The 17,348-nt window shown below is 36.3% G+C and overlaps 1 protein-coding gene across 3 annotated transcripts in view; it reads left to right on the plus strand.

The window, feature by feature from the left end:
• Window positions 1–17,348, plus strand: part of CABCOCO1 (ciliary associated calcium binding coiled-coil 1) — a 134,074-nt gene that overhangs the window by 100,485 nt on the left and 16,241 nt on the right. The window contains exons 6-8 of one of the 3 annotated variants that reach the window (XM_033129809.1): window positions 1,596–1,718; window positions 2,128–2,268; window positions 7,819–8,212. The exons of 1 other annotated variant lie outside the window; for it this stretch is intronic. In XM_033129809.1, the coding sequence (XP_032985700.1) occupies window positions 1,596–1,718; window positions 2,128–2,268; window positions 7,819–7,893 (339 nt within the window). In that variant the 3' untranslated portion in view covers window positions 7,894–8,212. Of the gene's footprint in view, window positions 1–1,595; window positions 1,719–2,127; window positions 2,269–7,818; window positions 8,213–17,348 lie in introns of those variants that run through there. One more of the 3 variants, XM_033129807.1, reaches the window with a different exon arrangement.

Below are 17,348 nucleotides of genomic sequence, written 5' to 3' on the forward strand. Positions count from 1 at the left end.
CGTTCTGATATGTTTTCTCAATATTCTATTTTTATTAACATTTAGTCAACTTGAGATAAACAATCTAGAATGATGTCATCTAGCAGAATAGAGATTAAGTGCTTAATAATATCAATAATTTCCAAGTATGGCAACATGATGACATATTACAGTTTACTGAAAATTGCATAGGCCAAGAAGTCGGCACACCAGGGTTTAACTCCCAGACCTGTCAATAAGTAATTATTTGACTAAGCCAGTCATTTCATCTTTTGGTTTCCAAATTTCCTTGACTGTAAAGTTAGGATACTTCAGTCTTTCTATATATTTATACTAAGCAGCAACTTCCTATAAAATCAATTTAAAATTAAAAGTATAAATTCAACGCAAAATAGATTGATATGACCAAGCAAAAACAGCCTCCAGTACATTTCAAAACCTATCAACATAAAAAATATTAATATTTAAATTATGATATATTATATATGTTTATGTGAAATATTGTGGAGAAATTACAAATGAATGTATGATGATTTCACAGTTTTTCCAGGCTTTTTGGATGGTAATTTTTTGGTGAATTTATGCCTTGCCAGAGTGTTATTATCTTCAAACTTGTAGGCCAAGGTCTGACTTTATCAGCATAGAGTGGGTAGCTTCATTTTAGGGCCACAAAAACAGGCTCCTAGAGCTTACTGTATAAACTAAGACATCAATTTATTGATTTACAATAAGGAAATCAAGTGGACATATCTTCATAGATCACTTGAAGAAGTCAATTTACGATCAAAATGTTGCTTCTGCAATGTAGACTCCGAGTAAGAGGAACTAATAAAATGATTCAGATATTTAATGGCGTCAGTATTCTCATCTCCTCTTTCTTTCCCCCAAGCTGTGGTGGGATGGAAACTGCTTAAGCGTTGACTTCTTTAACTCCTGTTTCTTCATTTCCACTGTTGACCAACCATCATCACCCTCCCTCTGGTTGCCACACTCTTGCTATAGAATTATTAAATGCTCACAGTGACATCTTGCCCTACCCTCTGTGTTTTTAGTTGATTTTAGGCAAATCTCCCGCCTGACTTACTATGTGCTGGCCTGACATTAACCTTTAGAGCCTTTATTGTCCTCATCATCACATTCTTGGTGACCACTATTGTTCCCAAGAACAATTATACCTTGCTGAGTAATATCAATCACCATTAGGTTGTTATTGAGAGTTTTAAGCACCTAACCCTTTGCCAGAACTGGAGAAGATATATAGGGTGTCTAAAACATAGTCTGTACCTAGACAGCTTGTGGGCAGGAGGAAGGGGACACTGACCCATGAAACAAGTAAAGCTCAGAACAGTACAGAATGAAGTCCTGAACCATATAGTATAGAAAGAGAATTAGCGAGTGGGAAGAATAAAATGCTAATTATCAGAACAGAGTGCAAAAAGCACTAGAGAACTAAGAGGCCAATGGCATCAAGAACTCAGAGGAGATAGCACTTAAAAGATAATAGGCTGGGACTTTATATATATATGAATATCTTCATATAGACATATATGTATTGGCTGACATTGTGGTACATACCAAAGGCTTTGCTATTACACAGTTCTCTTCTTCTCCTCCAGCAAATGATAGAGGTCATCAAGCCTTCGGGTGGCCTTTACCCCAACCCTCTAGAAGAAGGACTCTCATTTGATATTTATTCAACATTCATAAAGCCACCCCCAACATTGGATACAGAAATGAAGGTATCTTTCCTTTTGTCTCTTAATTCACTCTATCTCGGCGTGATATTCTCTATGGGCAGAAGGAAAGGAACCAAATGCTCTTCCATTTTCTTTCCCTCTGATTTTTCCCAGATAAATATAAATATTCCTTTTGCCATTGATTCACAGGTGCACCAGCTAACCGTGGTTCAGCAGTTTTAATCTCTTCCACTCCATCCTCTCCAATCTCCACTTTTACTTTCTCCCAAATGAGCACTGCTTAGCACCATGACTTGATCTGACATGATGCTCATAAGTGATGAAAATGCAGGATGACGTCAAATTAAAGTCTCCTTCCGGATGGACGTCATTCCTGGTAGAAAAGAAGGCTAAATTAATCCTTGAATGCTCCAGATAATCACCTGAGTGTTGTTTACTTTCAATATTATAGGGATTGGATCAAGAACAAGGCCCTAAGGAGTCCCAGCCAGAAGCCAGCACTTCTGACACAGATCCTTTAGTTGGTTTCACCATTGAAGATATAAAATCAGTGCTGGGTCAAGTCACAGATGACATTTTAATCAGCATTCAGGTACTCATCCTTGACAGTATGCTCACTTACTTCATTACTGGTTACTTAGCCAACCTCAACCTTAATGTCTGTAAGTACTACCTACACTCCGCTAGCAATGTTTATGACGGAGTTCAGTTTAACACCACCACATAATTCTCAGCTGAGTCATCTGAGACTCAATAACATCACAAAATAGATTTGCTAACAGCACATACTGTGGTATGTGTTGTCCGTTTACAAAATCATTTCGGCAATGAAACCAAAAAAAATAACATGGTAAAAACTTTGTGCCTTGTCACACTAAAATTGCTTGTATTAGAGTAATTAAAGTATATTTTTAAACAGTGAACACTGAAGATCAAGCCATAATTCTTAGCTAAGTCTCCTCACCAAATTTCTAAAGAGAGGCTTTCAAAGCTTTGAACTCCCACTCAGACAGTTTGTTCCTTTTCACGTATCACTAATATCTAAGCAGTTTATACCAGTGGCTGCGTGAAAATGGTGATGACAAAGCCATCTCAGTAGCAATTGCCAATGATGGATCAGTCGGCTTAGCTTTATGCTTAATTTTCTTTTTCTGTCCAAAAAAAAAAAGAAAGAAAACATTTCTATTTCTACACAAAGACTTGCATCATTGCCCAGGCAAAATGATTAAATAAGTGAGTTGCATATTTTGAGAGGATTTATAATTTCTTGTGGAAATGACTGAATCAATAAGACAGTATACTGCATGTTTAAAATATTAATGCATCTCAGGGAAAGCTTGAGTTGTTATCTGAACATGAAACTATATATAAAAAGCACACAGTATTAACAACTAATTTTGAAAGAGCAAAAGATTAGCTTGGCATAAGCATACCTTGTTACTTGTTTAATCATCAAATGTTAATGTACTATTTACATGAACATTTAACGATTTGGTGCCAACAGAATCAGCCAAAGTCCTTGGTTTAATAAGAAGCATTTAGTGTTTACCAGAAATAGTGGAAGAACACGTTTTACACAAAGCTTTATTGTTAAAAACCCCATGAATATAATAACTGGTTACTGTGTGGAAGGGCAGAGTGCAGTTGAATTAAGCTGCGTTCAGAACATATCTTCTTTTTATATTTGATAACATTTCATCTAAATATAGTTTATGTATAATCATGGCCCTGGGCTCCTTTGCGATCCTGTGGCTCTGAAATTATTGCCGAGAAACGACTAGACAGTAATAGAATTGTTTGCAGGCCCAAAAAATTGAAAACATCTTTACCAAGGCCATGTTCCATGTAGTGAGTATGTTTTTAACTATTCATTGATTTTTTTTTAATATTAGAGTCTGCAGCACTTATACCACCACTCTATAACAGAAAGAATATGATTGCTGCCTGCATGTATTATTGTCCATTGGCCCGCAGCTATCCTTAACTGGGCTTAGAAGTTCATGAGCAGGTTCATCTAAGTATAATTAGAGTTAGAAAGAACTTGGAGACCAGAGGTGAGGGATATAGATCCTTTAGGTGCCACGTTCATTTCCATATTAAGTGGATTCACAGATTAACCTGAGCCAAATTACTGCCAATTTTTCAATAAAATGGCATGATGATGTGGATTTATACAATGTCTCAAGATACGTAGCAAACCCCTTTATGTATTTTCTTCCAATAACCCTAGTAAACTCTATGCAAATTAGGCAGGCACTTCTCTGATAAATAAATTGAAAACTGAGACACACAGGAGGATTGAGTCATTTGTCCTGTTTCCCAGGTCAGAAACTGATGAAAGACTCTGAATGGGAGCCGTAAACTGGGTTCTAATTCGAATTCCAGTGTTATCCACAAAAACCACATAACCTCTAATATCATGACCAGACTACTTTGGATTTTAATACTCCCGTGGTGTGGCACTTTTTCAGTGTTTACTCTTGTGTCTTGGTCAGATTCCAAGTTAGGTAATTACTCTCTGCTTACCTAAATTTCTCCCCCTGTTTTAGATGGGTAAGTTAATTTCCACAGAAAGCCAGTGTATTCATAATTTAATGAATTATTATTTGTAAGATGTTTAAAGTTTTCCAATAGCTTTTTCTCCTTCTTTATTTAAAAGTCATACTGTTACTATATTTTTTGGAGGAAAAGGCAGTAGAGAATTCACATTTTAAGTACAGGTTTTTTTCAGAGCTCCTTCTCCCGTGTGGTTGCAGGCATATTTCACTTTGAGTAATTCAGAAATATCTGAAAATGTAGTGTGAATCCTTGATTTTCTTTATATTAATCCACTTACTTTCCCATTGACTCACTTTATAGTTTTAGAGATTTATTAAGAATGAAGTTATCTTGGCTCTGAGATGTTAATTAAAATTATACTGAATAGAGCAAACATTTTAAGCTTATATAGTTTAGGTATTTTAATTTTAAAGATACATTCAAAATGAAATTATTTTGGCCCTGGATTGTATAATAAAAAATTATACCCAATGGAGCAAACTTTAATATATTTAAAGAATTACATTTCAGAGAAATATGAATGCTAACGCTAAATGCTTGCTGTTAAATGTTGGCTGTTGGCCCTGTCTAAGCAATAGGGTAAAATTATGTGAAAACCGTGAGGGAAGTTTGCCATCTTGGGACTGTAGGTATTGTTAGGTCAACTTGAGTTTCCAGGTTAGAAAACCTGAGAGTTAAATCCCCTCAGGGTAGTGATCACTGAGAGGCAATCGAACCCAGGTCATGGTTTTCCATTCTTCCAAAAAGGAAATAGGACATACCCAATCCCAGTAGCTGTGGGATTGCTGGTCTGTTCAGCAGTGTTCTATGGGATAACAAGAAGACATTGTAGACTAATGACAACCTGTTCTTGACCAGACAGGAGTTTTTCCATCCAGATCTTCTGGGTGTGCTTGAACTGAAGTACTGATCACCACGGTAGTCTAGAGACCTGACATGTAACTCCCCTCTGTCCATACATCACTCAATTAGCCATGCACCTTACCTTCATGGACCTTTTCCCCAAAGCCCACACTTGTACAGATGAATTCTGTTTCAGTGAAATACGAGAAGATCTCCAGGTTATTGTGAAAACCCTGGTGAGACAGTGAAACAGAAGCTGGTAGATGATAGTACATCTGTCATTCATTGAAAAGAAATGAGATTATTTATGGACATATAACACGTTATAGTCATGCAACAATGAACGACAGAGATACATTCTGAGAAATGTGTCATTAAGAGATTTCATCAGTGTGCGAACATCACAGAGCGCACTTACAGAAACCTAGATGGTATAGCCTACTGCACAGCTAAGCTATATAATATAGTATAGTATAGCTTATCGTTCTTACGCTACAAGCCTGTACATCATGTTACTATATAAAACAACATGAGATTAAATCAAACACAAGAGAGAATAATGCAATCAAGAGACACGGATGTATGACATGAGATGTATGAGGACATGAGATGTATGAGGCTGCTACCGGCATAACATGGCAAACTGTTTTACAGCAAACTTTTTTTATAAATAAAGTATACTCTAAAATAATATAAAAAATATAGTATAGTAAATACATCAACCAGTAATATAGTTGTTTATTATCATTATCAAGTATTGTGTTCTGTATGTACATAATTCTATGTGCTACACTTTTATAGGACTGGCAGCACAGTAGGTTTGTTTACACCGGCAGCACCGTAAACAAGGAGTATTTCCTTGTGCTACAACATTACAATGGCTATTACGATGTCACTAGGCAATAGGAATTTTTCATTATAATCTTATGGGACCACCATCATATATGTGGTCTGTCTTTGACCAAAACGTCCTTATGCAGCCCCTAACTATACTGCAAGTGGGAAGAGTTGATTGTTTAGTTACAACAGTGCTTCCCTATCCTTTGGAATATGACCAGATTCTTTATTCAAACCATTTCAATCCCTAGATGGTCTAACCTGTTGCATGACATGAAGACGTAGTAGTAACATAGTTTTAAAATATTTCATGACATCATGTCAATAAAATATAACATTAGTGAATATATCACAAAATTAGGAGTTGGAATTACGAATTTAAAGGCTAGCATGTAATGTTTACATACTTAATTCTCAACGACTTAGGTTTTCAGATAAGAGCTAAGACCCTAGATGATTCAGTGTCTTCCCCAAGGCTATACAGCTAAACTAATCCCTAGGTCTCCATACTCCTGGACCAGCGTGCTCCTCTCAACTCTACTAAAATCATGCCTGAGGAGTTAGTGATGCCTAAATAATGACAGAGTTCCTATGTAACCCGGAGGACCATGTCCATCCCTCCTATTCTCTTCCACCCAATCACCAAGAAAGAAAAAATTGAAAAACTAGAGGCCAGAGCTTGATCCAAGCTTGATAAAACTTGAATCAAAAAGACTGACACTCACATAAGAATCCAGATTTGTTGACGCTAATGTGATCTTTTTAGAAATACCAATTCTTGCTGTGAAGGTAAAACAAAATCTCCTCAGATAAGACAACCAGGATGTCCATTCAAAACTATCTATTATAGTTACATAGATAGATGATAGATAGATAGATAGATAGATAGATAGATAGATAGATAGATAGAGACAGATAGATAGATAAGAAAAGCTATATCTAGACTAAAGCAGTGTGTGATTTTTAAAATTTCCCCTAGATAAATTAAGTGTCTCATAATAATTACCCTGAAACTTCAAATTATGGTACAGACATGAATATTCTAAACCTCAAATTAATTATTAACACATATGTATAAACTACTCCTTATACACTTGTAGACTTTTTTAAATCACCTAAACAAAAACACCAGTTTTACCACGTTGCCCACCACTGGTTTCTCTATACATAATTTTATTATCCATCATGAAAAAGAGAAGACATTTCCAGAGCTACGAGTGTTCAGTTAATGTGAAAGTATTTCTGGAATTGTGCAGGTAGCAGTGTTAGTCCACGGAATATCACTGCCAGAGGCTAAATGCTATCACAGCTGCAGCAAACACGAAAACCTGTCAGCAATCACTTACTTTTTCTACCAGAACTATACCACAAAGTGGCATAACTCCAAGAGTTATAATGTATGATGAATACTTTTAATTATGAAAATTGTTCTAATCGTGACATTATTTGTGTTGTTATTTCACAACAGAAGCTTTCTGGGATCCCATTTAGAATGTATTCCATGGGAGACAAGAAAGAACATTTATTGCAAAGGGGTGGGCAGACCTATAACACTGCAATAACTGAGCCCTGAGCAGTTATTCTGATTCGGTGCTTATTGGTAAAGTCTGTCTGAAAATACAGATAAATTATCCTATCTTCCAACACAAGGCTGTGTGAAAAATGGCTGTCCAAATACCACTTCCTGTTCATGGCAGACATGCTATACATTGGGAATGTGCAGAGAAATATGATAAAGTGTTATCACATCACGACAGGCTGAAACACGGCTATGTCTGCAAAACAGGAAGGTGTGTGAGGGATAATGTCTGTCTTTAGGCACTATAGTATGTCAAAACCACAAAGACAATGTGCAGCAAAAGATAGCTCCCTCATAACCACTTTTTTATGATTGTCTTCACAGACCGAGATAAACGAAAAGCTGCAAATACAGGAAGAGGCTTTTAATGCACGAATAGAAAAATTGAAAAAGGCCTGAGGACTCAGGACAGAGAGTGATGCTAAACTTTACAGAAACAAACAAAACCAGTCAGAATAATGGACTCTCTAGAGCATCGACTCTCCTTCATTCATTTGGGAGGGGGAACCAAGGTCCGCTTTTTATTACCCTAACTCATTAGAAAAGTATTGGCCCCAACTTTGCTATCTCTTGTCCCATAACAGCTTCTGAATTTATTGCCTCTGAGTGTAATAGGAGCATTTTGTATACAAGAGTTTGGAGAATTATATATAGAAATACAATTACTTTTACAATACTCCCTTGACATTTTTGACTAATAAATGTTATTCATCTTCAAGGAGAATGAAGCCAACTTTTTTAAATAACGAAAAATAATAATTTTATCCATATTGACCCAAATGAACCTCCACATTAATGGAGTACTGTGAACAGATACTGCTACCTCACTACTGACAGAAAACTTGCTAAACAATAGCTATTCAAATGCATATAGTAGGGTTTTTTTTCTTAAATCATTTGGTTTTCTTGAGGATAAAACTTGCTAAACAAAAGCTATTCAAATGCATATAGTAGGGTTTTTTTTTCTTAAATCATTTGGTTTTCTTATTTAAATGTTTCAGTGTGAAACCAATTTTCTGAAATTATATAATGCAGTTTGAAGCACTTTAATTTATTCTGTACTGTATTTGTTATTTCTAATCTTGTTACTCTCCCAGGAGAATACATGACCTATATAAAAAGAAGCAATGTATAAATGGTTATTAAAGACCAACCTATATATAGATTGTAAAAATCTTAAATACAAATCAAACTCACAGAGCTCTTAAAATTAACCATTATATTGCAGTAGAATGATTGAAAACATCTCAAGCCTGTAAGTACCTTTATTAAAATATAATTTCAAAAGAAAAATATCTCTTTGCCAACTGCTTGTCCCTAGTTGGACAAATTAAATTAATTACTACTTAGACCCTTTCCAAATGTCTTAGACTTCAGACTGTTCTAGAATAGAGAGCATTACTAGGAGGGGACAGTTCCTTCAAAAATCGCCAGTTTTATGGTGGAACCAGATGTACGTGCACCTAGGTGGTACTTGCACCTTGGTTGAATATGTTTGTGCTCTAAACTTGACCTAGAACCTTACCTTCGCCATCACTACCAAAGAGATTGCCCAAAGTGAATTCATTTTGGACAGAGATAGATCTGACAGCATTTGGTAATTTTCTAACTACCCGATCAGCAAAGTAAAAGAAGTCCTTAAGATGAAACCATGTTTATTGTTCATACAGCTCCAAGTCTGGAAGGCCTGGACATGAGCTGAGATGTGTTTTTTTCCTTGAGCTGTCCTTCCTAATTGAAAATGTTCATGGCCATAGGAGACCCCTAGGAGGGCTCACAAGTCTTGATTCCATCAAGCAGTCTTTTCTCCAGGGAAAACAGAGGTGAAACTAGAGAAACCTCAAGCTAGGAATAAAGGAGCCTCTAGAAATCACCAAACACAGCTTCAAATGCAATCATTGGCACAGAAGGGACCTGCATTTGTAATAAAGAGTGCTTATTTTCTGCAAAGGTACCAAGATTCTAAAACTGAATAAAAAATCCAGTAGGATCCCTAAAAACTACACAGAGATAATATACTGTAAGCATGCTTAAAGCATGCCTCTGGAGTAAGACTCCCAGAGTCTGATACTGGCTTTACCATTGGCTAGTGTGGGACTTTGCTAGGCTACTAAACCTCTATTTGCTCGTCTGTTAAATGGGCATGATACTTATTTTCAAAGTAGTTATGAGGATTTCATAAATTCAGATTAAAAAGATTTTGTTGTAAGGTTTGGTTTCTATTTACCTCTTAGGATACCTAAAAAGCCACTGCCCGTCCCTAATACCCACTGTCCAGTTGTTTCCTCAGCCTCTTTGCCAGCTTTCTCTGTCTCTCCACTCTTTCCATGTGTCCTCCCACAGTAACCACTTGCCCGCCCTGCTGTCGTACATTGTTCAGGTTGGAGCAGCCCATGGCTCTCTGAGGTAGCCTCACTTTAACATCTAATAATAATAAGAGAAAGAGCAATCATAGTAGCAGTAGTTACAAATTTTAATTCACAGTCTCTGCTCCTTAAAATTAATTTCAAACTGGTAAAGAAACATATGCATTCAGTTATTTAGAAAAAAAGTGTAGACAATGAAAAATAAATTTCACCCTTGCTAGATACCGTCATTTCTCTCCCCTCGAGGCAACTATAGTTTCCAGTAAGTCCTTGGGAAAGTATTTTTTGCCCATTTAAATAATGGCATGTTTGTGTACAGTGGTCTTTAAAAAAAACACACACACAATCTGCATTGTTTTTACATTACCTTTTTTATCAAATAATAGAGATAATTCTCTCTCAGTACATAAATGACCATATAGTATTTCATTTTCGCAATTCCATAATTTTTCAAACTAATCCTGTTGATGAACTTTTTATTGTTTCCAGTACTTCACTCGCACAATGCTGCATTGTCGTCTTTGTAAACATGATTATACCTGTAGGATGTATTCCTAGAGGAAGCAACTTCTAGGTCAGATTTTATTTGCCTTTGCAATTTTGATAGATATTATCAAAGTGCCTTCTGAAGATATTTCACCAATAGTGTGTAAAATTCCTTTTTCTCTACATTGTTACCAACAGCATGCTTTGCCCAATTTTTCATCTGTGATATTCTCATATTATACATAGAAAATAATGTCACACTATTATTTTAATTTGCTTTTATTGTTTTACTCTACATGGACTGAGCCCATTACATATGTTTATAAACAAATTATACACACACACACACACACACACACACAGAGGGTGCCAAAAAATGTATACACATTTTAAGTAAGGAAAAAACTGTATTAAAATTGTAATACTCAATATATACCAATAACAAAAGATAATTACAAGTCATCTGTATATATTTTTGGCACCCCCGGTATATATTTAAATTATATATGTATGTATTTGACAATAGACAGATATTGTTGGCCTCATTTTATTTATAAATTGTGGATTCTGAAGCTTAGAGATTATGAACCAAGTTACATAATTGTGTAACTAGAGCCAAGTTACACAATTAATAATTGATGGATCAAGGTTTCAACCCCAGTTCTGACCTATTTTACAGATGAGGAAACTGGGACACAGAAATTTTAAGTAATTTTCCCATGATCACACAGCCAGTAAATGGTAGAACCAGGTTTTGAACTTGGGCGTGTATGATTTCAAAACTTACATACTTAACCTTCATCTTCATCTAACTATCTCATACTCAAGATGAAGCAAAGTGAAAACTGACCTTTCTTTTTTGTCATTAGTTATAATAAGGGAACAAATTCATTTATGGTATTAGCATATTAAGTATTTAGAAAATTTATGCAAGGATGGAATGTATAACCCAGCTTCATTCGTTCATTCATTCATTCATTCATATATTCAATGAGTACCTACTATGTGTAATGGCATTTAGTAGTGAGCCAAACAGACATGGCCTCTACCCTAATAATCTAGTTGGGAAGATAGTTCATACTAACTATGAGAGAGACAAGCTTCAGGGAATTATGGCAGTGTTGGACAAAGAAACTTGATCTTGCTTGGGAGGGCAAGGAAGTGACCCATGGATTTTGACAGTTGGGTTGGGATCTGAGGGATAGGTAGAATTGAGCTAGACAGAAGAAGGTGAAGGAAGATGGGTTTCAGGCAGAGAGAGAAACATGTGCAAAGTCTCTGGGACACAAGATGAGGCTGAATAATTGGCCACAGCCGGAGCTCTCACAAGGGTCTGTAGACCACATACAGATTTTTATTTTTAACCTAAAAGTAATGGGAACTTGTTGATAAGTTTTAAGTAGCAAGTGACATCACATTAATATTTTTAAAAAGGCCACCTCCCTAGTAGCAGGACTTCTATCCATGGAGACGTGGCAAAAGTAGTCTCATGAAAGGATCCCTACTGTTAATAGTGCTATAGATCTATTTCTTAGTGATTTTCAAGAGTGGAAAATAAAGAAAATTTTTGAGTTTTTTAAAGTTCCAGGGTCCACCTACTCTTTGGCCCATAAGGCAGCCCCTGAAGAGCCAATTAAAAAACAATACCAACCTATATCACTTAGAAAAGCAGCAACCTTTCTCTTATCATCCACAGTAAGATATTTTTCTTCCATTTGCAGGAATAATTTAGAGCACTTTTTCCTTCACCCCCATGATAAATTTCAAAGAGAAAATATATTCATTCTGTTATGAACAAGCCACCGCCTGCCACTGTTACAGGTATTTGCAGGCTCTGTTGGGCCTAAATATAGCCGTGGAGTCATTTTTCCAAAATCCAAATATAAAGCCCCTATTTCTATCCTCCATTTGATTGGAGCCATTCAACCATCCTGGTAGATAATAAGTTTGCATGTTCTTAGATTGCATTTTATTATGCTTCAGTTCCCCAGGAGAATAAACGCTCTCCTTTTCCCAACAATTGTAGAAGAGAAATACTTCTGACATCTCAAATTTCAGAGTCTCAAGAAGATGTCTCTCGTCTGGACATCAAAGTCCTTTTTTATTTTTTTCTGGACATTGATTTGTTAAATAAGAGAAGTCAGGACCCCTTCATGGCAGCCAAAACACCTATTAATTTAAGCAAAAATAATATTGGTTTAAATAATATCATATTTTGGGAATTTAAATTCCAAAACAGAGAGAGAATACTAAAATCCTTTTTTGTGTTTAGGATCCCTTCCCTTTTCATGAAAGTACCAGCAGTGGAGATTGGCTTATTGCTTTAGTCAGAGCTGCCTAAGAGTTCTGAAATTATATTTAACTTTTAGCTTCAGATAATGTTCAGTGCAAATGTCTCCAATGGTCATTTTGGTGATTGTTTCTTCTTTTTCTTGTTTGTTTTTTTGTTTGTTTTTTTTTTGTTATTTTTTGTGGTTTGTTTTGTTTCTTCTTTTCAATCTAGTCTATAACCTATTCTGGGTACTTTCTAGTCACTGAGAAAAAATAAGACAGATAAGGTCCTTGACTTCCTGGAGTTCATGGAATTGATAAAGTTTGTATTCTAGAGGCAGGTGATAAACAAGTGAATAAATAGGATGATTTTAGATAACGATAAATGATGCCAATGATTAAAGCCAATGCAGGAGAAGGTTTTGGGACGTACAAGAGCTCCTTTACCTGGGGTGCTCCAACAACTCTTCTTGAAAGGGGTGACTTTTGAGCTGACCAGAATGGAAGGAACCAGCCATGGACCACACCATGAAACATTTGTTGCAGACAGTGAGGATAGCAAATAAAGTGACTTGCCAAGTAGAACCTCTGATCACTCAAAGCAGCTCTCAGGACCTCACTCCTGGGAAATAACCAGAGCTGGTTTGTGACCTCAGACCCTCACATTCCTAATCCAATGTTTTCCCATCCTGTTGGCATGGGCATATTGCCCTGCGTTTTGTTTCAAAAAAAAAAAAAAAAAGGAGAATTATAACCACAAAAATGCTTATCAGGAAACTCCCAACCCCAAATAAGCCCACCTTCTTAAAAGAATCTTGGTCTAAATCTTCACAGAAGAATTCCAAATAAATTATGTCGGTACTCCACTCCGGAAGAGGAGGACTATAGCTCCCACTCATTATGTGTAGGTGGTGCATAATGACTTTTTTCCAAAGAATACAATATGGAAAAGTGCAGGCAAAGAGTACCTTTGCCATTAAGAATCCTGACAAACACTACTTCTGCCACATAATCAAGGTCAACCAACATCAAGAGTTATAAACCATGTTGATGGCATGTACACTTGATATAAGAGACTGAAAATAGTACCTTACTTCTGTGGTCTTCCTACGAAAAACCAGAATCCCTCTCTAATCATAAGAAAAACATCAGGCAAATTCCAGTAGAGGAGCATCCCGCAATATATCTGATCAGTACTCCTCAAAACTGTCAAGTCATGAAAAGCAAGGGAAGTATGAGGAAATGTCGCATCCGAAAGAAGAGACACGATAACAAACGTAGTGTGGAATCCTGGATGTGATTCTGGAACGGAAAAAGGAAATCTAAAGAAATATGAATAAACTATGAACGTTAGTTCATAAAAATGTGTTATCCGTGTATTGATTTTGCCAAATGTACCATACTAATGTAAAATTAATAACAGTAATTATTAATAGTAATAATAAGGGAAACTGGTGGGGAAGAGGGACAGTGTATGGGAATGCTGTACTTATCTACTCACTCTTTCTGTAAATCTAAAACTGTTCTAAGAAATAGCCTATGAATATCAAAGAATGTTAATGAAAACAAAATTCGTTAAAAGGAATGATGCCCACCATCAGATTTCGCCATTGATGGAATGACACCCCCTTACAAATGACACATGAAAAATCAACTATACCATTTGGCACACTACATACTTATAAAGAAGGAGAAAGAATCCCATTTTAAAGAGGAAATTGCAAACTTAATCAGTCCTGGGTCTCTCCTTACTTTCTGAGTTCCATGGTAGAATTTGAAACATTCTAAAAATGTGCATAGCTCATAAAAGCAGAGAAGAGATTGGTTCCTTTTAAGTACCTAACTCTGTAAAATATAACATGGTAATATGGCCTATCAGCTAACCTTAAATAAAGTGATCAACCATTTATAGAATGGTCCCAGTCTCTCAAGCTGCTCTCAGTTAAGTAAGTCTCCTCTGGATCCCACTAAGACATCTCTAAATGAGCATTCTTGGTCTCATGGTACATGGAAAATGATATTTTGAATAGGTCGATGGATGGATAGATAAATGATGATTAATAGATAAATGACTAAAGATGATAGATAGATGATAGATAGATAGATAGATAGATAGATAGATAGATAGATAGATAGATAGATAGATATAGCTAGATATAAGTGATATCCAGCAACTTGTAATCAGGCTTGGTAATGATCATCTGCCAGTCTATCTCCAAAAAAGAGTTAAAATAGCCTAGATATTAATCTTTTTAATAGAATATAAATCTCAAAATCAAATGGAGAAAAAAAAAATAGCCTCCGTTCCTATTCCAGTGAAATCTTATATTAATGCACTGTCAATACATAGCCTTCATAATACCAAGGCCCCAAACAAGCAGAACAAACAAACAAAAGGAAGCTCAAAGGTAGGGCTCCTCAGTGACATCATGGCGAACCCAGATTATTTCTGTCTGTGGTGCCATTATGCAGAGTTTTATGTGTCAGCATAAAGAGTTTTGTCTTTGTCCTGAATACAATGAAAAGTCATTGAAAGGTTTTAAGCAGAGACTTTGAGGTGATTGGTGAAGTACAAGCACATTTGCCCTACACAAAGATGCCTCTAATTTCAGTGGGGAGAATGGAGGAGAGACCAGAGAGGATGGGTCAGTTAGGAGACTTTTCTAGCCCAGTCCTCTTTCTGTTACACCACATATGTGTCACAAGCTGTCCATGAAAATCCATTCTCCCATTATTCCTAAGCACATTCCTGAACCCCATTTCTCAGATCCATTTGCAATGACCATGTTTCCCCAAAAATAAGACCTAGCCAGACAATCAGCTCTAATGCATCTTTTGGAGTAAAAATTAATATAAGACCTGGTCTCATTTTACTATAAGACCATGTCTTATATAATATATACTATAAGACCGGGTCTTATATTAATTTTTGCTGCAAAAGACGCATTAGAGCTGATTGTCTGGCTAGGTCTTATTTTCGGAGAAACAGGTTAGGTGTGACCACATGACTAAGTTTCAGCCAGTGAAATGTGAGCAGAAGTGAAATGCGCCACTTGAAGGGTGTTGCTCAAGGCTAGCCAGCACCTCTTCCGTGTTCTCTCTCCCTCCTTTCTGCTGGCTGGATGGCAGTGAGGAGAGTGGCGATTTGAAGATAATAGAGCGACTGTCTGCCTGGGTTCCTGAATGACTACATGACAGGAGACACTTACCAACTTGGATAACTTCCAGATTGTCTTATGAGGGAGAAATAAGCGTCCATTTCTTAGCGTGACTTCATTCTTGGGTCTATCTGTTACAGCAATTTAGCCTACCCTAATTAATGCAATGAATATGTCTGTCTGTGTTTATGCATATGTAATATGTCTCATATGGGTCAATGTCTATAAACTTGGAAAACAACTAGCAAATTCATTAACAAGGGACCTACTTATAGTTTTATTGCATAAGGTAATTACTTCTTAGTTTATATAAGCCTACAGTCCCTCCTAAACTGACATTCTGTGAAATAATTGACTGAGCCTCACAAGTATGATGAATTGTACACTCAGGAATTTCCCACGAGAGGGCACACCTTAAATACTTTCTACTTTAAGTGAAGCTAGTAATTTTTTAAATGTCTATGGTTGGCTTGGGAATTCTCTAATATAATAAGAAAAGTATAAACAAGATTCTAAATTATGAATTTGCTAATAGTTTTTCCCTTAGGCCAAGGTTATTTCCTCAGCTGAAAAACTCTTTAATTCACTAAAAATTATTTATTAAATACCAATCCAGGAACTCGGCTGAGGCCCTTACTAGAACAAATATTGATATGTTGGCTACATTGATACAGACTATATCCAGTTCTGAAGACTAATATGTCTTTCTGAAATATTATTCTAGTTGAGTAGTAGACATTTCCATAGGTTAAAAGAAAAAGTGCAGTCAGATCGTAGATAGAGTTGGAAATAGAAACAGAATATCCGTAGTTTTTCCCTCCCTCAAACATGCTCAGTCATTAGTTGTTCACTTGTTATCAGTGACCACCTGAATTAGTTAAAATGCTTTTGGCTAAAAATAGGTAATATTCTAAACTCAAAATAGCTCAAACAATAACAAAAATGTGCAATATTATCTAAGAAAAAAGGAGGCTCAAATGTAGGGCTCCTCAGTGACAGCATGGCAAACCCAGATGATTTCTGTCTGTGGTGCCATCGTTAGCATTTTGGCTTTTGTCCTCAACGTTCTCCCCTCATAGTCCCAAGATGGCAGCTACATTCTCACAAAGGACCAAAAGCTCAAAAAAACACAAAAAACGTTTTTTCTTTTCTTACATTTCTTTTTGAACACAAGAAAAACTTTTCCCAAAGCCTTTCAGGAGAATTTCTCCTGTGTCTCTTTTGCCAGAATTGTATCACATGGCCAATTCCAAACCAGACACTGGGAAGGGAAGTAGAATTATCAGGATCGACTGAGGTGAGTCAAGATTCACCAAGTGGAGCTGAGGAGTGGCACTGAAACACATGGTCAGCCAACCACTGAACAAAATTGGGATTCTGTTAGAGAGAGAAAACAAAATTAGGCAGCTGCCATTTCTATTCCACCAAGTGATCTTGCCTACGTACATTTTTGTTATTATTAAAGTTTATTGGGGTGGCAATGATTAGTACAGTTACATTGGTTTCGGGTGTACAATTCTGTAATACATCAGCTATATATCAAACTGTGTGTTCACCACCCGGAGTCAGTTCT

This window comes from Rhinolophus ferrumequinum, chromosome 16, assembly GCF_004115265.2.
Source record: "Rhinolophus ferrumequinum isolate MPI-CBG mRhiFer1 chromosome 16, mRhiFer1_v1.p, whole genome shotgun sequence".
Taxonomy (NCBI): domain Eukaryota; kingdom Metazoa; phylum Chordata; class Mammalia; order Chiroptera; family Rhinolophidae; genus Rhinolophus; species Rhinolophus ferrumequinum.